Source organism: Bos javanicus, chromosome 9 (assembly GCF_032452875.1).
Source record: "Bos javanicus breed banteng chromosome 9, ARS-OSU_banteng_1.0, whole genome shotgun sequence".
Classification (NCBI taxonomy): domain Eukaryota; kingdom Metazoa; phylum Chordata; class Mammalia; order Artiodactyla; family Bovidae; genus Bos; species Bos javanicus.
In genome coordinates, this window is record NC_083876.1 from 11,625,832 (window position 1) to 11,650,141 (window position 24,310).

Sequence of the window (24,310 nt, forward strand, 5' to 3'; positions counted from 1 at the left end):
CTTCACAACTGTTCAAAGAAAATCATAATGACTCTATATGTGTATTTTCAAAGAACACCTTAAGCTTTCTCATGACTGAGTACAATTTCATGTAGAAAACACTATAGCTGTAATTCTCTTTAAAAACTTTAGAAATATTTTTCTTTATTGTGTCTGCAGAGCAAAAGTCAGTGAAAAGATATTTTTTCAAGCATTCCAACTGAATTGACCAGCTATTTAAATCATTTAAAATAATTAACTCACTTGAATGCAACTTTATTTTTGCCTTCACAAACGTGTAACACATTACAGAGGACATGCCACACAATTTTGTCTTGTGCCCAAATTCTGCTACTGAGTATCTCTACTTGCTGTACCGATTGCGCACAGCCCTCCTTGAATCCATCCAAAGCTGAGAGATGATGAACAGGTTTCCTGGGGGCTCTCAGAGATGAGAGCCTGCTGACCAAGGCTACCCTGGTCATGTCTGTAGCCCTCTGCTGCTTTTGTGCAGATTGATAAATCCAGGAAGCCAAGCTATTAACGGCAAGGAAAGATGGCTTTTAAAAGATATTATGACTGATCTTCTTTGGATTGTTATAAAATCTTATGGTTAGATGAGCCTTAAACATCATTCAGTGATTCTTTGTTACATATGAGGAAGCCAGTATGCAGAGAAATTATCCTGCTTGCAATGTGCATATCTAATACATTAAAATTTCCAAAATAGGGCTGTTTAGTCCCTTACTGCCTCTTTTCAGTATTTGCCCAGATTTTTGTAATTTGTAGTTACACAGACTTAATATCAAGATAGCTGAACAAAAAAATGAACCAAGTTTTGAAAGTTCATTTGATTGTTAATCATAAAAAATTAGTATTCTTCTAAATGCTGAAATAAGAAAACAACTATGTAACTCACTGATAGATCCTTTTGCAAGTTAAGATTAGCAGACTATTTTAAAGGTAATGCTATTTTACTGTGGCATTTATCTGCATTTCCCACTTCTATACATCAGTGGATTTTGTTCACAATATTTTAATTTCAATTATTAACCCTCAGTTTTCGCCAAGGAAACTTATGTAGATGTCACTAGTAGCATTTCTGTGAGTTATTTCTTTGTGTCATTGTTTCTACACTAGAGAGTACATTTATTTCTTCTGCCTTGTATCAAATGTACATACCTCATCTTTGCCACTTTAATCCAGTAATTTCAAGACCTTGTATCAAGTAAGCACTGACAGCTTCTTAAATCTATTTTGTTCAACATCTGCTAGATTCTTAATCATGCATACTTATAAAGTTTTATATACATATATGTAAAATTATATGTACATACATATACATATATATATCTCATACATATATAGAGATATGTGTCTATAGATAGGCAAACACACACAACCACATTGAAAAGAAAAAAAAAATACACTTACTATATTTTAGACATCTTCCCAAATGAGTTTCCCTATTCACATATAAGGCTACCAGTTTTCTTTCCTTACAGCATTATCATTTATCTTTCCAAGGCTTGTAAAACTGAAGAATACATTATGAAGCAAAAAGCCTACACTTTGCCTTTCTGGGGTGCTTTTCCAGTCCTCTTGTTCCATATATTCTTTTACTTTAGGAGTTACTAAATGTCCTGTTTTTTCCTGTCTTGTTCATTGGGCAAACAGGGGTAGATGGTCCCCCTCCCTAGATAGGAGACGACCTCCTAGCCCCAGGATTCAAATCCAGCATGCGTCTCCGGAGAATGACAGGTACTTCCTCCTCCCAGACAAGTGGCTTCCAGAGGCTGCCAGGCCATCAGGTGGAGGGTAGCCAGACGCGTGTGGTTACTGCGCCTTTCTTTCAGGGGGGCAGAGCCCAAGAGGTGGAGATTCCAAAACTGAATGCGTCCACCTCTGATGAAGCACCTCAGAATATTTTCTGAAATGAAAGTTGTATGCACAGGGCGTGGTTCAAAGAAAGAACGTTGGGTCCAGTGGGAGAATTTTCTTTTAATGAGCATTTATTTCAGGGTTTCAATTTTCTAGAAACATATTTAACTATTGCTTTTGTTTACACTTGACTAAAATTCTCAGGTGCTTTAAGATATTTTAAAGACTATCACAGAGCCTATTCTTTTTGTGGTCCTGTTTGATGGTTTGATCTTCACCATCTTGTTTTGTCAATGATGAAGTTTAGGCTTTTAGATATATTCCCTGATTTAAAGTAGAATACCTGGTTCTTACCTGTTTTATGAATATTGTGTTTTTAAGCCAAATATTGTCAAGGGCTAGGGTCAGTCATCAAGGTAGGTTTTTGAAAATAACATCAGTGCTTTGAACCCACTCCGTGCTGTGATGTCGTAAGTGCCGAAGTGTGTTTTTCCCTTGCTTTGTTTTCCTTCTGGGCTGTATTAAGAGTTGGCCCCGTTCTCCTATTTTGTGATAGTTGTTATACATAGCGCATATCTTCTCCCAACTGGCCACGAAAGGCTTCGGGCGTTTTGGTTGTTTTGCTTCAGGTGAAGCAGAAATTCAATCAACACACGGGTAACATTTATTAAGCAGATAAGCAGATGGGGTATCTCAGATATGGAGTCATGCCAGCACACAGGTTTTTATTAATTTATCTTTTAGTATGTGTGTATATAGTAAAGTAATTGTACCTTTAGTTAAGAGTGATATGATTTATTTTCTGTATCTGTAAATTGTCAAGATATCGTCAGGATTACAATTTGAAAGAAAAACTAAACATCATCACTCAGAAAAAAATGAGTAAGTCATCTTACAAATGTTGGACCCCAAGATGATATTTATGGAGGTTTTTCAAATATGTTATTATGCTTAAATCTTTAAGACCTTAATATGACTTACATATTTGAAATGTAAATCTAATGTTTTCTACTGCTGTCCGATTTCTAGGATAATAGAAATCAGACTAGAAACATTAGTAAAATTTCCAATCTAAACATTATTATAAACATAAAGTCTTTTTGAATAAAAATATAAAATAATAATGTATACTAAAATTTAAAATGTGCATCCACAGTGCTACTCATCCATTTAACAAATATTAATTGTGTGCTTATTTATGTGTACTGTTCTAATGGCTAGAATCACAGCAGTGTTTAAGAAAAACTGTCATGGACACCAAGGAAATAAAATTTCCTTTTATGAAAGGCTGTTCTGGGTTTCATTTTATATAATGCCTGCCAGAGTATAAGATGATTAAGTATGATGCTCTTTGTAATGAATATAAACATAAGTTTAACTGGGTTTAGAATAAGCAACATGGAAATCCAAATAATAATTTCAGTTCTTAACATTATGTGAGATGAGGATTAGTTGAAAATTAGTTGTTTTTTAATAACCTGAATTAACTCTGACATTTGATTTAGTAGATTGTATATATCATTGTAAAGGTAGATTTTAGAAGCAGAAATAGTCCTTTTAGATAAGATTATTAAATGAAACTCTTACTAATAAATAATAATTTATTCCTAATAAGTAATTCTGAGCATACATTTTACTTGTTATTATAATTTATTTGTAAGTAAGTTCTGGGTTCAACAAAGGGAAATACATTTTAAATGGCTTGATCCTATGATTTATTACTGTAGGGAACAGAATATTATTTATAGTGTTTAAAATATACTTTTATTAAAATATGAGTAACAAGTGCCCATAAAAATTAGAGAGAAATTACTGTATCAGCTGATGTAGAAAAAAAAAATCCATTGGTAACCTGAGCAAACACTTAATACTTGCTTTCCTTTTTACCTCTTATAAGCTTTATTTACTAATTTAGAAAAATTTGCAAATTAAGTGAACATGGCATCAGATTTGGAGATAGTGAATGTTCATAAGAATTTGCCATCAGATAAATTTTGCACTAGGAAATGGGTAACTTTAAAAAAATATTCTAAAATCAGTGACAGTTTATGTTATCAGCCATTGGATGTCCTGCATACTTGATTATTTTGAAAACAGTATAGTAATACAAGAGGTAAATATTTGATTAAGAGAGCTTGCTCGTGAGTTAGAAAGCATTGATTTGCTGTCTTGTTTCACATAACGCATGTACACACACACAAAATTTTTAATGTACCATTTCTCCATAATTTTAATTTCAACAGTAAAAAATATTGATGTCATTTCAAGTGGTACAATAGCTTTATTTGGAATTAACATGGAATATGTTTATCTAGATCAAAAAAATTTCCTAGAAGTTGTAGGATTTTTTTAAAACAATGATGAGGAAAAAATACGTAAATCTGTAGCCCTAGCTTTTTTTTTTTACCGTAAAGTTTAGTGTACATTTTCTTGTAGTTTTATTACTAAAAATATTGAAACTTCTAAGAATCACCTTTCCAATAACAAAGTATTTCTTTGTAAATGGCATTATTTTAATATATAAATAGTAGCTTTTATGAACCTGTGTATACATAATTCTCTTATAAATTCAGAGCTACTTATGGCTGCTTATTTAACCAAAATTTATGAATAGCAAGTTAGAAAAAACGTATTTTAATAGAACCCTAAATCGTCAAGTTTCTGAGTTCAGTACTCACAGTTGAATCAGTCATATTTAAATGTGAAAGGCAAGTATAAATTACTATCGTTATTACTATCATCTAAATTACTTTTTGGTAAATGTTTTTTCAGGAAGATACATATATTCTTTTTAAATACATTAAAAATTGATAGTGACCATTCTAATAAACGTGAGTTGATAGAATATTTTCTTTTTTAGTATGTTTTAAGATGTATTTTAATGCTTCACTAGCTTGAAGGTACTGACTCTAATGTTCTGATTAAAAATATTTTTGCATGCGTGTACATATTTTTGTACATGATATTTTTAAAGATGCAGTTTATTGATGTGACTTTGATAAAATGGGAAATATGAATGGAATAACACTATTTTTTGCGATTTTAATTATTAGAAAAAGTAAAGTATCCCACTGTGTTAAAGATTAATTCTTGAATTACTCTGCTGTTCTAGTTCTAATTTCTTTTGCAAGTAACCAGATTTCTGTAGTTGCCCACACTTGCAACTTGGAAGCAGCTACTTGCCAAGGAATTTTTAACCAAAAATATCATGTGGTTCCTCTTATTCGAAGTGGATGGATCTTCTTTCTCCACTGGAAATATTTCTAGGATAAAGAAATTATCCACTTTTCCACTTCCAGAATTCATACTTTTGCAGTGTAGGTGCAGAGTTAATATAGAACCACTTGTAAATTCAGTATATTACTAGTCATTTTTGTTTGCTTCATAATACTTATTATCTATGCTTTGCAAAAATGTCCTTTATTTAAAGGAATGAAATATACTCATATACTAAAATACTTAGTCTTTTTAATGGCTGTAGTCATATACATAAATATCAATAATAAGCAAAAGGGTAAATGTATCTAAATTGTATGCATCCATCTTTACTGCATATGAACATTGCTTAAGTAGATTCTTAATCTAAATTTAATATTTTCTTCCCAAAATTATGAGGAAACAACATGATGATGAAGATTTGCATTTCACATCAGACCATCTGGAGAATCAACCAGAATATATACAGAAATATTCTTATGACATCAGTGTTAATTATAATTAAAACATTATGTGGTAGAACTTATTACTCCCCAAAGCAGAACATATTATATTTTCATTTTATTAACATGTTAATTTTTCACTTTAATAGAATTTTAGTATCTTTAGAAAAGTGGTGTTTATCAGTGTCTTCAGGGAATTGTTCTAATTGAGCCTAGTTATTGATGAGGAAAGGAAAATATCACAAAGACAGATTTTTAACAATTGCCTTGCATTTCATTAGTACATTTTATGAATCTTCACACTTAATCTAATAGAGAATGATAATTGAAAATAGGACGTCCAGAAAATTAACTTTGATTAGGAACACCCCCACTCTTATGATTATTTCTCTCGCTTCCACTTAATGATATAATTGTTGTTATAACATATTTGAATAGACCTTTATAGCTTTTAAAGAACTGGGCACAAAATCGTACAGCTATAAGTTGTGATTAAGAAAAAAAAAAAAACTGAGGATTTTCTGATTCTTGCGTACCTAAACCAGAGAAACATTCTTTAAGAATAATAAAAGATCATTAAAAATTTTAATGTAACAAAATGCATGTTAGAACCCAAAATAGCTAAGACATGATGGAAATGCTATCACTGTTTTTATTTGATTTTGTTGAGGTATCCCTTCAATGAATATCAAATCATTCAGAGTTGCTGGATGGCAGAAGGGCAGGATCGTGGGCCATGATAGCAGTGTCCTCACCAGTTGACTGTGGCCTGTATTTCCCTCAACTAGTCACTCAACCTTCCTGGGACTCATTTCCCTTTCTGTAGATTTAGGTGGGTGTAGATGGATTAGCTGAATTCTGACATGGCTTAAGACCCTAAACTGAGTCCATGCTGCCTGGTTGCATCATGATGAACATGCGTTGGGCCAGTAGTGATAACTCTTCCTTATGCCTAAGGCAGTAACCAGAATGCGTTTCTTATATATGGTATTTTATGTTATACTGATGATCAGAAAACAATGTATGTCTAAATTGATTGATATAAGCTGAATTGTATAGTCCTAGTTAGATTTTTACTTGTTATAATCTTTTAGACTCTTAAATTCCAGTAGCATACTCAAAATACTACTTTTTAAACCACTTATTTATTCAACATATATTTAATGAGAAGCTACTATGTGCTGGGTGTTGATGTTACAGACACAATACCTGCCCATAAAGAGCTTAGGAAAGAATGGTGTAAGATAGAAGGTATTTCTTTTTCACTGTGATCCTTTTTTATGATTCTGTGGCCAGTAGTTTCAGGAAAACAGTACATGAATAGAAATTGATGGTTTTAACCCGGGTGGCACTAGTGGTAAAGAATCTGCCTTCCAATGAAGGAGATGTGGGTTCAATCCTTGGGTCGGGAAGATTCCCTGGAGTAGGAAATGGCAACCCATTCCAGTATCCTTGCCTGGGAAATTCCATGAACAGAGGAACCTCACAAGCTACAGTCCATGGGGTTGCAAAGAGTCAGACAAGACTGAGCGACTGAGCACAAGCACGTTTACACATCACAAAACTATTCCCAAAAAAATCTGTCTTTACAATGTACAATATATTCAGAGAAAAGACAGTAGAATTTTCTATTTTCTTCTCTATTCTTGCTTTACACTGGATTATTACAATCAAGTGTATGTCATTTTAACTTAACTCCAGGATTCTTTTAAGTGGTTAGAAAAATTATAAGGACATATCCTTTGTAGAAATCTTTAGAAGAATCTTCAATAGAGTAATTGTCTGTAGCATTTGAAGAGAAAAAAGGGGCATCCTTAAATAGAGGGTTAAAAACAAAAGCAAAAACACAAGTTAGACACATGAACCTCTGTGTGAATATTTATCATCTAGTTATGGGGCACTGACCTGAGGTTGATACTCTTATAGATGAGTAAGAGTTTTTATTTTAGGGAAACAAATACATATTATTATCATTTTAAATAATACTTTTATAGCATTGATCTCTTGCTATTCTAAGTAATGCTAAAACTAAAATGCTTATTCTGTGTCATACTACAAATACTATAATACAAATAGTAATATTGACATATTTAGAGTTAGCAAGGGAGAAGGTAATGGCACCCCACTCCAGTACTGTTGCCCAGAAAATCCCATGGATGGAGGAACCTGGTAGGCTGCAGTCCATGGGGTCGCTAAGAGTCAGACACGACTGAGCGACTTCACTTTCACGTTCCACTTTCATGCATTGGAGAAGGAAATGGCAACCCACTCCAGTGTTCTTGCCCGGAGAATCCCACGGACGGAGAAGCCTGGTAAGCTGCAGTCCATGGAATCGCACAGAGTCGGACACGACTGAAGCGACTTAGCAGCAGTAGCAGCAGAGTTAGCAAATCTGTGAGGTGATAGTATTTTTGCCACTTTGCAAGTAGAAGAAACCTGAGGCACATAGAGTTTGAGTAAATTGACTAAAATCACCCAGCGAAAATCACTCTTTCATCATTCAGAAAGAGGGTGGGGAATAAACTCAGTTTGGCTCTGGGATCCGTGTTTTTAGCTACCACGATCCAGTGTCGTTTGTGCCACAGATGCAACACATTCCCAGCTACTGAGATTATAGACTCTCAGTTTACGCTGTGGGTTTGACAGGCAAGGTCCATATAAGAGCAACTGACTTCACCCCTGCAAGCCTCAATCTGCTTCTTCTTAAAAGGATGAAAGTGAAGTATGCCTTCATTGGATGGGAGAGCTTAGATGAGAAAAGACAGCAAGTTCTTAGTAGATATTTGATATTGTTAATATCAGCGCTGTCATCATCACTATCACCAGGCACTGTGATGATCAGTCTTACATGTGAGCCCATTAAATGTTAGAGATGAGAAGAGGAAGAGTGGAAGTTTTATAGAGGAAATAAAATCTCCATTGACTTTGTAGCAATGACTAGGGATAGAAGAAAAGCAGAGAAGGTCTAAAGGATGCTCATCACCTTTTCATTGCAGGGATGTAGAAAGTTGGTACAAAAGCCTGCCTGTTGCTTCTGGTCCTGCCCTTTGCACCCACACACACTTCCAGAGCATCTTCCTTCAAACTGCAACCTGCTTTTATCTGAGACCCAGTCCCTCAGGCATGTCTCTGAACTGTGTTGCCCTGGTTGACTTTTTCTCGTTGTTCTCATTATTGATCTGACATGTTATATAGTTTACTTGTTTGAGGGGTTCTTGTTTATTGTTTGTTTACTACCATAAAACACAAATTGTTTGAGGGCAGAAATTTTGTCTACCTTGTTCGCAGATGTAGCCCAAGCAGCTGGAGCAGCATCTGGCATATAAACACAGTATTTGTTCAATGAATGAGTGAAAACCCTTAGTGATTGTGAGTTTCAGGAACTGGCCTGAAACTCTGTGTCTTCACTTGGCTCTCACACTTCTCATAGGAGACAAAGGACTCTGGCTCTCTCGGTCCCAGGACACTCTTGGGACCAAACATGTGTGTGTTAGTCATTCAGTCATGTCTGACTCTTTGCAGCCTCATGGACTGTAGCCCACCAGGCTTCTCTGTCTGTGGAATTCTCTGGGCAAGAGTACTGGAGTGGGTTGCCATTTCCTTCTCTGGGAGATCTTCCTGACCCAAGGATCAAAGCTGGGTCTCCCACATTGCAGGCAGATTCTCTACCATCTGAGCCACCAGAGAAGCTTGGGGCCAAGTATAAATTTCCCCAGATAATGGACCACATGTTGTTTAGAGCTCAGGCCCCTGGGTCTGCAGACCTCTTTCCTCTGCCTTCCCTCCTGATCACTTCCTGCTCTGCACCTGGTACTTCCCTCTGCTCCAGGAGAAATCTTTGTCTATCAGTGACTATCCTCATTGATCACAGGCATGTGCTCAGGACTCCTCTGCTCTCCTGCACCCCTGGGCCTTACAGAACTGGACGTGTGCTGGACACTTGGAGCATCTGGCATTAATATATCAAAAGAATAGAGATGAGAGACTAGGTCTTAAAGGTTCCCATCACAAGAAATTTTCTGACTTGAGTGGTGATGGGTATAGACCAGGCTTATTGGGGTGGTCATTATGTCACACATCTGAAACTAGTCTAATGATGTATGCCAATAACATCTCAAAAAAAAAAAAAAAAAGCAGAGTTTTCTCCTTAACATTGTTGGAAGGAAAGGATATCAGAAAATAAAAATATATTGTAGGCAACCAGTTATCTGAAGTGAGAGTCATTCAGTCGTGTCTGACTCTTTGCAAGCCCATAGACTGTAGCCCAACCAGGCGCCTCTGTCCATGGAATTCTTCAGGCAAGAATACTGGAGAATTCTGTCCTTCAGGATAAACTTTATTGCTTTTATAGTTTCTCTGTTTTTTTTTTTTTTTTAATAAGTGAGCTTCTTGACCACAGTATTTCTTATTTATTTCAAATGTATTGTAGTCCAGACACATTTTAGGATGAATAGATAGATGTATGTAAGCTGCCTTGGGGAGGTCAGTTGTATGTATAAGCATTATTTCTGTGGGAAATGCATTTCAAGTTTCAAATGTTCAATATACATAAGTACTTTTAGAATATAGAGTAAATTGCAAACTTTATTAGTTCTTTGGTTTGCAATGGATGATTAGCTTTTTAAAATACTACACAAATACAAAAGTATATGATAATTTTAAAAATAATTTGAATAGTTGATTTTTAAATAGTTTTCTTTATGTCAAACACATTCCCCTAGAGCAGCCTAGAGCATATTTTTGGAGGAGAAAAAAAGCAAAGGAAAACATCTTTGTAGCATCAGGTTTGAGACTTTCAGGGTGGAGAGTACTTCCCCTGTGTGTGATCTTTCGGCACCTAAACCACGACTGTCATCATGTTTCTCATCACTGCGTTTCACCATTGAGTTTGTTTCCGCCTCAGTTGCCAGCAGGAGTCTCCTTGACATCAGGACTGTAGACTTTCTCGTCTACACTGGTGGGGTGTCAGCTTCTGTGCCTCCTGGTGGGAAATTGTGTCTTCTGCACAACACCCGTTCTCATTTTTGTTTTATTTTAAGAAAGTACGGATTGACAAAACCATTTAGTAAAATAGTTGCCATTTTCCATGTCAGTTGCTTTTTATCATTGTACAAGATGACCAGATGACTGTAGCGTGATTCATCATATATTTTGTGTTTCTTTAACATTTCATTCCACAGGCACTCCAGAAAGTCTGAAAGATCTAGCATCCAAAGCCAGACTAGGAAAGGCACTGCCTCTGATGCAGAAAGGTAGGCTCGGTGTTGTGCTGTGCAGCATCTTCTGTTTCACTAAGATGTTCTGGGGCACCTCCTCTCTCATTTTACAAGATTGGTGTTTAAACACAATTGTAATGCTTAGAGAGACATTCCTGTTGAGAAATCTCCTACATGGGGATAGCCTCATTCAAAAAATGAGAGATGGATAGTTTGAAGGCAACCCCTAAGTCTTAGGGCTTAAGAAAATTCTCATGCATTTCTCTTAGTGATCATTCTGATCACTAAAAAACGATTAAATGCAGTGTAGTCCTATATACATATTAAGACATTAATATTTTGTTTCTGAGATGATTGAAATGTTACTGATGAATATGTTACCTGAAATATGCAAGTATTTTGAGTGTCTGTTATTTATCCAAATGATGCCATCTTCTTTAAAATCTGTTCTACAAATGCATAATCTGAGTCTACTCATAACTACAACTTAAGATACTCGCTAAGTTAATGTAGAAATTAAGTGATTTCTTGTATTTTGTTTGCAATTTTTATAAAATTTTAAAGTGCTTTTAGGTTCAAGATACAAACAATTTTTGCATAGCTGTAAAAAAGAAACACCAAAAATCCAATTAACATATATCCACTCATCCCATCAGTATTGAGAATGTGCAGGGTGACATAGATGTAAGTGGATACATGCATTCAGGTGTCACAGCTGCCATAGCGGTGACACAAGGCATAGTGAGAACACAAGGAAAAGAGAGGCTGCAGGTGAGATTAGATGAACTAATCTAGGTGTATAAAAGTAGGTGTCAAGAGGAGCATGTTCTATGAGAAAGGAACAGCATGTGAAAACACTGAGGACTGAAATACCCTCTTGAGTTTGTGGAACTCATGTTTACTGGGGACGATTCAGGAGATGGGAGAGAGGCTGAAAACAACACGGGAGAAATTCTTAGAGATTGCTATCAATGACCTTACACGCTGTGGTATAGAATTTTAACTTCTACCTTATTACACCTTGAGCCACGGCAGTTCCCTCCACATGATTGGTCTGAGTCCCAAAGTTGTAGATCACTTGAACGACACTTTGGAAAGTGGATTGAAAGACCCAGGGGTAGATGGGAAACACCCACAAGGCTGTCACAAGAAGGAAACTTGGTGGACAGGAAAACTGCAATTCAGTGATCCATGCAGTCAATAAATATGTGCCAAGCTGCGTGTCCAGTTCAAGGAATAAATAGTGAGCAACAAAAAAAGGAAAGCTTTCCAGAGGATAATACCTCTTAGGTGAGGTTAGAAAAATGAGTAGGTGTTAGTCACATCAAGCATCGTGGGTGAAGAGGAGGTTGAATTGGTTTCTGGCTGATGATCTATGGAGATTTGGACTATATAGGCAACTTAACTTACAATGGAACAAGGATCCCAGGAGCCAAAAAAAGTGCTGAATAGAAATTCAGTTTTGCAGAGACACTGAATAAATAGATACATACCCATCTTATAGAGATAGAAATAGATAGGTAGATACATACATACATACTTACATAGATGGACAGGTAGATAAAATAGACCAGTAGTGGTGATAGTGGTGGTTTAGCTGCTAAGTTGTGTCTCATTCTTTGTGATCCCATGGACTGTAGTCGGTCAGACTTCTCTGTCCCTTGGATTTCCAAGGCAAGAATACTGGAGTGGGTTGCATTTTCTTCTCCAGGAGATCTTCTCAACCCAGAGATTGAACTGTCATCTCCTGCATTGCAGGCAAATTCTTTACCACTAAGCCACCAGGGAGGCCCTCAATAGATATGTACATACATAAAAACACAGATGGACAGAGAAATAGATACATAGATAAACAGATAGATAAACAGATAAAGACAGAAGGAGTGCCTGAAGAACTATGGGCGGAGGTTTGTAACATTGTACAGGAGGCGGTGACCAAACCATGCGAAAGAAACAGAAATGGAAAAAGGCAAAATGGTTGTCTGAGGAGCCCATACAAATATCTGAGGGAAAAAAGAGAAGTAAAAGGCAAAGGCGAAAGGGAAAGATATACCCAACTGAATGCAAAGTTGCAGAGAATGGCAAGGAGAGAAAAGGAAGCCTTCTTAAGTGAACAATGCAAAAAGAGAGAGAAAAAAAAGAGGAAAATAGTAGAGTGGGAAAGACTAGATATCACTTCAAGGATGCTTGGGGCTGGTGCACTGGGATGACCCAGAGGGATGGTGTGGGGAGGGAGGAGGGAGGAGGGTTCAGGTTGGGGAACACATGAGAAATAAAGAAAAAAAAAAATGTTAAGAATATTGGAGATACTAAGGGAACATTTCATGCAAAGATGGGCACAATAAAGGACAGAAATGGCTAGGACCTAACAGAAGCAGAAGAGATTAAGAAGAGGTGGCAGGAATACACAGAGAAACTATACAAACAAGGTCTTAATGATCCAGATAACCACAAAGGTGTGGTCACTCACCTAGAGCCAGATGTCCTGGAGTGTGAAGTCAAGTGGGTTGGAGGAAGAATTACCATGAACAAAGTTAGTGGATGTGATGGAATCCCAGCTGACCTATTTAAAATCCTAAAAGATGATGCTGTTAAAGTGCTTCACTCAATATGTAAGCAAATTTGAAAAGCTCAGCAGTGGCCATAGGACTGGAGAAGGTCAGTTTTCTTTCCAAATCCAAAGAAAGGCAGTGTCAAATAATGTTCAAGCTACCCTACAGTTGCAGTCATTTCACATGCTAGCAAGATAATACTCAAAATCCTTCAAGCTAGGCTTCAGGAGTACGTGAACTGAGAACTTCCAGATGTATAAGCTGGATTTAGAAATGGCAGAGGAACCAGAGATCAAATTGCCAACATCCATTGGATCATAGAAAAAGAAAGGAAATCCTCCCACAAAAAAAAGTCTACTTCTGTTTACTTGACTACACTAAAGCCTTTAACTGTCTTAATCACAACAATCTGTGGAAACCAGACCATCCACCATACCTGCTTCCAGAGGAACCTGTATGCAGATAATGAAGCAACAGTTAGGACCAAATGTGGACTAACAGACTGGTTCCAAATTGGGAAAGGAGTATGTCAAGGCTGTAGTCATCCTGCTTATTTAACTTATATGCAGAGTACATCATGTAAAATGCAGGGATGGATGAATCACAAACTGGAATCAAGATTTCTGGAAGAAATATCAACAACCACAAACATTCTGTTGATATTGCTTTAGTGGCAGAAAATGAAGAGGAATAAAAGAGCCTCTTGATGAGAGTGAAAAAGGAGAGTGAAAAAGCTGGCTTAAAACTCACCATTCAGGAAACTAAGATCATGACATCCGGTCCCATCACTTCATGGCGAATAGATGGGGAAACAGTGGAAACAGTGACAGATTTTATTTTCTTGGGCTCCAAAATCATTGCAGATGGTGAGTTCATCCATGAAATTAAAAGATGCTTGCTCCTTGGAAGAAAAGCTATGACAGATCTAGACAGTATATTGAAAAGCAGAGATGTCACTTTGCTGACAAGGTTCATATATGGATGTTAGAGTTTAACCATAGAGAAGGCTGAGTGCTGAAGAATTGATGCTTTTGAATTGTGCTAGAAAATACTCTTGGGAGTCCCTTGGACTACCAGGAGTTCAGACAAGTCAATCCTAAAGGAAATCATCCCTGAATATTCATTGGAAGGACTGATGATGACGCTCACTTTATAAAATTTAAAGTGAATTTTCCACTTTTTCTCCTCCCCAAAAAACCCTAGAAAATACCTTCAGTAGGCAACTTTGAAATTTCAGACTCAGAACTTACATAGAGCACAGCAGCAGCAAGTGAGTACATCAGGATAATTCAGAAGGGATTGCTTTCCATTGCAGAATTCCTAGTTTGTCATAATGGCCTAGTAGAAACCAAGATTTCCTGAAAAAGCGAGAGTGTTTTTCGCTCAATACTTTGTTGGTCAATGTTTTGGCCACCTGATGAGAATAACTGGCTTGCTCATTGGGAAAGATCCTGATGCTAGGAAATATTGAGGGCAGGAGGAGAAGGGGGCCATAGAGGGTGAGATGATTGAGTGGCATCACAGGCGCAATGAACATGAGTTTGAGCAAACTCAGGAAGATAGTGAAGACAGGGAAGCCTGGCGTGCTGCAGTTTATGGGGCCACAAAGAGTTGGACACAACTTAGGGACTGAACAACAGCATGTGTACATACATACATGCATACAAGCACGCATTCATACATAGGTGGACAGACAGAAATAGATACATGGCTAGCTAGCTAGATAGATGATAGATGAGAAGAATGTAATGAAAATACTGATTGTGTAACTGTTTGCATTTTCTTTACTCTCAATAAATCTAATTATAATACAGTCTCTTTACCAGGTTGTAAATTACTTAAGTTCCTCCCATTTGTTTTCACAAGATTAAAAATTTTCCTCAAGTTACATATTCATTATATTCCATTGAGGCCTTTTTAATTCATTTAACAATTACTAGTTAAATATCTACCATGTGTCATTTTCCAGAATCAATGAACAAGGTTTTTTGACAGTCAGATACGGTTTTACAAAATGTTAGATGATTCTAGAGTCAACTGACCGTGTTTTCCTCCAGATGAGGGATATTTGAGTGTCATGCCTGGCAACACTGAACACGTGTGTCGTTGTTAGTCACTCAGTCATGTCCAACTCTTTGCAACCCATGAACTGTAGCCCTCCAGGGTCCTCTGTCCATGTGATTCTCCAGGCAAGAATACTGAAGTGGGTTGCCATTTCTTTCTCCAGGGGACCTTCCCAACCCAGGGATCGAACCTGGGTGTCCTGCACTGCAGGCAGATTCTTTACATTCTGAGCCACCACATGTGTGTGGATAATCACAGATCTTCCCTCCAGTAAGAAGAGAAGGGATTCCATTCCCCCTAGTCTCAAATGTTTGCTCAAGAAGAAGAAGAGTCGCTCAGTTGTGTCTGACTCTTTGCAACCCCATGGACTGTAGCCTACCAGGCTCCTCTGTCCATGGGATTTTCCAGGCAATAGTACTGGAGTGGATTGCCATTTCCTTCTCCAGGGGATCTTCCCAACCCAAGGATCGAACCCAGGTCTCCCGCATTGTAGACAGACGTTTTACCGTCTGAGCCACCAGGGAAGTCTAAGGGCCATATTCATATTACTCTTTCCATTACTTACTTTACTTGTAGGTTTCATGTAGAAAACTCAAGCCTGTTAGGTATTTGAATTTGTTTGATTATAATTAAAGCTCCTCATTGATATTTATTAGAGTGTAAGTCACACGCTTAACTTTCAAGGGAATTGATGAATAGCTCATTACAATAGAAGAATTGGCCTGGATTCTCTAGGTTTATGTTAGCACTCATTTCTTTTGACGATACCTTCTAAGTTGATGTTCAGCTACAGGTGAGTGAGGCCACAGTATGAATGCTCTGGACACTGATTCTTGGCCTCAGGAATTGACGGCTCCCCAGAGGAGCCCCAGCACAGACCCATCTTGGCCTCAGGCAGAATTTGCTGTGTGACGATCATAATTTTTAAGGCCCTTTGTTGGCCTCAAAAAAAGTGACCTTTTCAGGAATAGCTGTGTAATAAAATGTTTTGAAAGCTATGATAACCATTTCTAGATAGAAGAAAGGCAGAACTGATTTCTGACTTACATGCCTAACCATTGAAGTACAGCTTCAGACCCTGTGAGGAAGCTCCTTAGTAAATAAATGTGTATCTTTTCACCCTCATGTGTGTTGAGCTTTGCGGACTGTTAGCACTGCTGCATGTCCTGCTCTGGGGACTTTTCTTCTTGTGGAACCTGCTTTCTGAATCCTGACTCGGGGGTGTTTGGTCAGGGTTGGTATAGAATTGCGTACACATTCATTTTCTGCTGTGCTGGTGCTCCTGAAAAAGGCAGTCACCACGGGAGGAACCATGGTGACCTTAAGTACCTCATGCATGTCTATCCTTTAACAAGTAATTTTTTTTAAAAAGGACTCTACTTTTAAGCAGCAATAGAAGCAACGTACTGCAAGTCTCCTTGCAGCAACAGAAATGTCTAACAAGCTAAGATTTTGGTGGGGAAATATTAACTTTAGTTCAGGAACACTAGTCTTAAGTGAAGAGAGTAGGCAGGGGTTGAACTCAGCAGTAAATATTTAGAAACTCGTTTGGAGACGGTGAACTGGAGTTGTAGCTAGATTGAATTCATATTTTGTTCTAGAACCCTCACTATTATTATTTCAATAGTATGTTATGTGTAGACATATGAAGCAGAGTTGATGTTCATTAAATACCATTTTCCATATATTTTGTTCCTATAAACTCTCAAAATAGAATTCTATGAAATCTTGTCAAACAATCTGTTACTGGACATGCATTTATGTTTTGTTTTGCAAGATGAACAATACATCGATATTACCATGTTTCATCTCATAATAATAGAAGCCAGTCCTGTCTCAAAGGCAGAAAAGAGAGCAGTGTTGGCGCTTCATATACTCTATGGGTCCTGCCTTAATCAAGCTAGTTATTTGTCTTTTTGCAATTCACACTACAAGCCCCCAGTTTTCCCATCTATAACATATAGTAATGATAATACTTTGAAGAGCTGTTGTGAGAATGCAAAAAAAGGACACGTGTATGTATGTGATATGTACACCACAGCACACGCATGTACACAGACAGATACGCTGGAGCCTGGCGTATGCAGACGGCACCACGTGGATGCCTGGTGAGGAACACTAGCTCCCATCACCCTCCTTCTCCATCATTCACTCCCTGTCCATCCTCTGTCCTGCTCCTTGCCGGTCTCTTTCCCTCGGATACTTTCTCAGCACATCCCATTTCATGGAGAAGTCTGGATTTCCTCCCATCTCACTCCTGGACCTCAGAATTTCCTGATTCACCCTCCTTCCTCTCCTATGAAACAAACTTGGCTTCACCATCTCTTTCTCCAAAGCCTGGCCCGTCTCTCTCTAGCCCTTGCCTTGTCACTCCCCTCTGCCTCGCTCCTGTGATCCAGCCTCCTTTATCCTCAGGCGGAACAGTTTCCACTCCTCCTCAGAGTCAGTGCTTCCATACTAGTTATAGATGGCAGGGGGTGGGGGGGATCAGAAGCTGTTTTGTTCCTGAGGGACTTGTGATTGGTTTCAAAGGAAAAACAGCCCTGGGCTAAGTAATTAACCCCCAACAGGGCACACTATTCTTGGGCCCTGAAAGCTCGTGGCTTGGGAGGATCTGTGTAACATTCATCGAGAAATGAATTTGCACTTATTTGCCCCTGAAATTACTTTTCTATATTTATACAAAATAAGTGGCAAATTAAATAGATAGATAGATATTTGACTATGTCTCAAGGCTTGGGAGCTCTTAGTTCCCCAACCAGGAATTGAAACCACGCCCCCTTCAGTGGAAATGCAAAGTCTTCACCACTGGACCACCAGCAAACTGTGCTTTTTATATTTTTGTCATTTACTTTGTGGCCGTATAGACTCATATAATTTATTTATGTTTCAGGTTGCATTTAGGAAGTTCTTTTAATTTATGAATTGCATTAAGAAATGAAGCAAGATTTTAGTGAAATTGCAAGATCTGTGAAATTTGTCTGGACTAGGGTAAAAACTATATTATTAAACTTTAAAACCACATTAAAGTGTATTTTGTACAAGGGAGTGTTGAAGTTTATTCTCATGATAATGACTTTTAAAGAATAATAGATAAAAACTCATTATTTATCATTGGAAAGGACTTGATCATACCTTGATCCTTCCCATGTAAGTTAATTATATAGAGCTGAGTTCATGTGAGAAGTCAATCCAGAATGAATGAACAGTTTTGATACATGATGCCAGGGCTTTCCTCCATTAACTCAGAAATCAAAATGACCATCCAGGTTTCTGGATATGCCTTAGGGTCTGATGCAGCATTAATCCAGAGCTCAAAAAGGTTAAATGCACATTAGATACCCAAGCTGTACCTTTTTATGCTCTAAAATCTGACATTTTCCCATTTTATTGTTTGAAAATAGAGGATATACCCTGAATCAATATAATCACAGCTGCAGAAGATATTCTATTTAAGAGAAATATTGTCAATCCAAATGAAAGCTGAATAAAGCACTTGGTAATTAATGTACCACTACTTCCTGTAGTGATCAGTATGGATTCTTAACTCACTACTTTAAATTACTTAGTTGAATATTACAGCATTGTTTTCAAAAGGATGAAGTGTTATTTCTTGGCTTCTGTGACTATGAAAAATAATACAGATTAGGTATTTTAAATATGCACTTTATTTAAAATACAAAAAATGATAAAGCAAAAATGTACATGTTTTAAAGAAGTATATATATAATATATACATACATCTATTCACATGTAAACATCAGTTTTTAATTCTTAATCCTTAATTTAGAAATTGGCTTCAGAATAATTTTGAACACTATATTAAAATAGCTGTCAATATATGGACAAATATCCTTTCTGATACTTTTATGCATTAGAGGATGTGTTTTTATCCATATATCAGCCACTCGCATTTAGTCAGCTCAAAAGCAAAGAATTCTCTACCTTATATCATTTTAATTTGTTGATCTATTTAAATTAACCTCAGAAGACAGCTTCCCTTTGCTGTTTGGTAGGAACTTCCTATTGCAGAGTACAATTATGAACATTGAGAATGTGCTGAGTATATTGCTCCTTTTTGAAGGCAAGTGCTTCAAGTTTCCCCCGGTTCATTGTCCTGATGGTGCTCACTCGTGCAGCCCTAATCTCTTTACTGAGGTCTTGGTCTCTGTGCTGCTGTGTTCCAGGCACCAGAGATCAGCTCAGTAAGACACAAGAGTCCGAAGTCTCGGCCCTATGGGCCTTGAAGGCTTGTCTCCCTGGAGGAACCCAGATGGGTCCTCTCAGGACCACTGGGCGTGCACGTTCCCAATAACGCGTCGGTTTGATGTGAAGTCCCGTTCAGTAACATTGTGATGGGTTTGCTCCTGGGTTTTAAAAATCACTGTCTTGTACGAGTAACCAGGTTTTCCTTGGACAGATGTGCTGGTATCAAAGTGGATGTGACCTGCTGACTGAAGATCTTTTCTGACCCTAATGTTTTAGGGTTCTCCCACCATGTCTTTCTAGAAGGGGATACGCAGCCGCGAGAGCGACTGATCAGCCAGTCCTTAGGGGGAAACATCCCGCTCGCTCCCGCTCGAGCGAGCACCCTAGTGTCAGAACACTCTGCTCTATGCACCACCTTGCCCCCGGAGGGTCCGCGCCACCTTCTCCGCTCCTGACAAGGTCGCTGTTCAGTGTCTGCCTCCAGGTGTCGCTGTGGTGTTGTGCCTTCCTGAGCTCTCGCCACTGTCACTCATTACGGCACCATAGCTCTTGATCCTTTCTTTGTGACACTTAAACCTCTCCACTTCCACCCTTGCCTGCATCTGCCTTCACTGTGCTGGTGACCTTCTCTTCTATACTTCCTGCCAACTAGCCATCACTGAAAACTGAACTTGCCTGTGTTACGTCCTTCCATCTGTTTGTGGCATATTCATATATACTTTTTTTTTTTAATTATGTGAAATTCTTTATAAGAAATTGCCTGGAATTAAATGTATATTTGCTTTAAAATGTATAAGAGGAATTAGAAGGAAAAAAAAAAGTCTTTCATCTTTGTTTACAAAATTCTGAGAGTGCTTTAAAGTTCTTGAGTATAAAAAAAAAAGTTTGAATAACAACAGATAGAGGTCAGCTTACTCCGGTACAGTAGTAATGTGTCTGCACGCTTCTTAAATTTATATTTGTAATTTTGATCTGTTCCCCAGGATATTTCATAGCATGTGCCCAAGGTTCTTTTTATACATATCTTTTCAGACTTTTCCTATTTAAAAATAAATTGCAAGTGAATGGTAGCTTACAAAAGTCTGTAGCTATAACTACTCTCGTCACTTATATGGATTTAATTGTAGCAGTCTAACAGCCTTTCTTAAATAATTGACACACGTTGTTAAGATTCAGAGGCTGTGAGTACATACATTCCGTCCAGTACTACCGAAAATGGATACCTGAACAGCAAGTCACAGCTTCATACACAGTTTATGAAAAGAAGTGTGTTCAGTTCTGCCCGGTTCAGGAATTCATCCTGCAACACTGTCTGTGGCCGAAAGCTTCCTTTCTCTTTTAGCCCCTTTTTTGGTCATAGTCATTTTATGCACATCATGTAAGATAATTTGATTTTACTTCGAAAGGCCCACGTAGGGGTTTTATGTCTCTTTTCATAGTAGCAGGAAGAAGTAAGGGATTTTTGTCGGGCCCTCCGGGGTTTCATCTTGTGACTTGTCCCTCTCTGTCTCCCTCCGCAGGACGCACCGGCAGGCGAGCCCCACCCGGTCCCCGCCCATGGACGCCGCCTTCAGCAGCCGCAGGGGCAGGCAGCTCCCGCAGGTGCCCATGCGAAGCGGCAGCATAGAACAAGGTATCCACAGAGGGAGCCTGGCCAAAAGCCTGGGTTCGAGAAACCCCTCTTTATATATGCCTTCTGTTAACAGAATCATATTCTGGTTGCATGTAGTCGGATGAATCCTAAGAACTCAAGTTACCTAGATCTTTATTCCCAGCACCTGGTTATAACAATTGGTGCCTCTGTGCTGTTTTTGCTAAGTGAGTGAATGAATAAATTTTAGATGGTCGGTTAAAAGAAAAAAACGAGCCCTTAGAGATACTTCTTCCAACGGTACCAAGGAAAAAAAATAAAACTTTAAAGACCTCAGTACAATACGGTATTTTTGGTGTTAAAGGAAGACTTATTTAACCTTATTTTTAAAATATTTTTAAATGAAACAATCGTATTAAAGGCTTTGCTAGTGTTTTTTCATTTTAACTTACTTGCAATAGCTCGTATTTTTCATATGTCTGATGATGAAAAACTGACTTAGAAAACACATTTTAGTGTTTTTAAACAGTTAACATCACTTAAATTTCCCTTATTTTAAGCATATACCCATTGTTTTTATCTTCTAGATAGAAAGGGGGTGGGAATGGGGGATATATTTTCCTGGAAATTAAATTCACTAAGCTACCTGGCCAAGAGTTAAACACAGTTGAAAGAGTCAGATTTCTTCATGTGACTCAAAGTGCCTTCCCATTTCTCAGTAAGTGAAATGATATGTTATCAGTAAATGTTATCATAAATTTCTTAAACAAATTAGTGAAATAATGTTTAATTTGGGGTTGTAATGTGAATACAGTGGACTTATATTTAAAACATGTATTAAAAATCTTCATCCCTGTGAAAAACTGAAAGGTTAACATTTTGAATATTTTTTTCAACAGTGTTGGTTGTTGTTGATGTAAAACTTGTATATTTCCTTCTATATTGCTGAATATGTGTTCTACTCACTCAAAGCACTTTGCTGAATGTATCACTGAAATATTAGTGGTCAAAAAAGATAAATATGTGTTTGCAAAGACTGATATGACAGTTTGTACACAGAATACTTGGTTATAAGAAAATTAGTATAGATTTTAAGAAGTGTCATCTTATTGACAGAAAAATGTTGCTACAATAAATTCTGAATTTGTATTCTTTTTTAAAAATCATGCGTCCTGTTGATATGCCATGCTTTAATATTCAGGGTCATTATAACATTATTCATTTAGCTAATCAGAAAAATAAAAGGCTATGTGAAACTCTGACTTTCTTTTCTAAAATAGCAATTAATTCATGGGAATTCTCAATTCATGTCTTTAACAAACTTTCTCTTATTTGGGAACATTTTGAGAAGATAATTCATAATTATCGTTATTAAGGCTGTAATTAGCGATAGTCTAAATGAAATTGTCTTAAAATTTATCTTAAAAAATGTGGTGTTTGTTTAAATTACCCAGTCACGGACTCCTGTTGCACAACCAAAAGAACTACAGGTTCTGGTGTTCAGCTAGCCGCAAACTCACTACTGGCCATAGTGTGCTAAAGATTGATATCCAAAAATCATGTGTTCCTAAAATTCTTTGCATTTCCTCCAGTTGCTAAAACACTTAAGATTCAAAAGCATATGAGGGTATTGAATATAACTCTCATATAGTGAGATTATAGTTTTATTAATCTATAGAAATAAGACTTGCTTCTACAAAATAAGATGGAATGTATGCTAGACTTTGTGTTTTTTTTTTTAAACTCATGTTTGGTTGTTAATGTCAATCAACATTACTGCTTTATGATATTCATATTCACAGTTGTCTTTCAGAGAAATCACCAATTTGTAAGGATTGAATTGAGGTGGGAAGAAAGGACTGACTGAGAATGAAATTGGTGGAGTTATTTTGATAGTTAATATCACAAATATATTCCTAGCCACTTGCTATTTGAGGTTCCTAAAGCTCATCAAGAGTCGTATAGATACAACCTTTTAAAAATATAGCAAGCATGTACTATTTTATCTGTGTATTCTATAATTAAAATGGATCTGATGTACTATATGATGTTACTGTGTGCTTCAGGACATTGGTAAATGATGATACTGCCCACCTTCGTCTTATTATGGATCTATTTCAAACTGAAGAGTTCACATGACATCTTTGTATTTCCTAGAATATGTTTTTAAAAATCAACATCTAATTTTATTCATGGGCTCAATAGAATTTAGCTCATTTTACTGAAGATGGAGTTCATTGATGTTCTTAAGGCGATATAATCATGTCATTTTTTTCTTTAATATTATATGTTAAAATTTACATCTGTGTTCTGTGAAGACTAATGCCAAATGCAGTTTATTTACAATCAATGAAGGCCCTACCGTATTTGACTTCCATCTTTCCAGTCTCATTTTATGTTTATTTTTACTTAAAAAAAAATTTTAACAAAGGATAATTGTATTTTATTAAAAGAACTGAGTTGACAATTGGTTGGTAAGAGTGAATATTTCAAATGATTTAGATTCCTGAATAGTGCTATAACTTCTTGATGAACTTATAATTATATTCATGCATAATTTCTGGATATAATTATCTGCATTATTGTGTTTAGGATCTGTAGATTGCTTGGATGCTTATTTTCTTCATTGTAATTCAGTCCTACCATTCTCTCTTTGAACAATGAAAACTGTATATATATATATATATGGCTAACATCATGTAAAAAAACACATTTACTTAAACTTCTAAAAATGTATTTTAAAATTTCTTTTAAAAATTAGGAATGCTAGCCTATTTTCTACATGGAATCTGATTATGTTACAGTTAGGGAGGAAGCACAGTTGTGGTTATGATACAGATTTTGAGATAAAGTAGCTGAAAAAGTAGCCTTAACATTTAGGTAACTCTAAAGGTATGTGATAATTGAGAGCAGAGGCTTTCAGGAAACTCTGGGTATATTCCAATGTTGTATTCCAATGTAACCCAAGGCAGTGTGAGACAGAACAGCAAGATAATCAGTTGCATTAAAATGGATGGTTTTCTGAAGCCAACCAAGTGATTTTGTATGTGTGTGTGCAGCATAGGTTTTTTTTTTTTTTTTTTTTTTTAAGAAGACCTATTTAAAGATCACTCATAAACTGACACAATGTGCCAATTATTTTGTTGTTGTTGTTATTGT

At 36.9% G+C, this 24,310-nt stretch overlaps 1 protein-coding gene across 33 annotated transcripts in view; it reads left to right on the forward strand.

Annotated features, from left to right (window-relative positions):
- The window catches only part of LOC133253673 (regulating synaptic membrane exocytosis protein 1), a 256,940-nt gene that overhangs the window by 99,977 nt on the left and 132,653 nt on the right, over window positions 1-24,310 (forward strand). For 13 of the 33 annotated variants that reach the window (XM_061427172.1, XM_061427178.1, XM_061427173.1 and 10 more), the window contains one exon: window positions 21,081-21,193. In XM_061427172.1, coding sequence (XP_061283156.1) covers window positions 21,081-21,193 — 113 coding nt within the window. Of the gene's footprint in view, window positions 1-1,656; window positions 1,741-10,699; window positions 10,772-19,836; window positions 20,020-21,080; window positions 21,194-24,310 lie in introns of all 33 variants that reach the window. The other 20 variants (XM_061427170.1, XM_061427175.1, XM_061427171.1 and 17 more) reach the window with 3 other exon arrangements.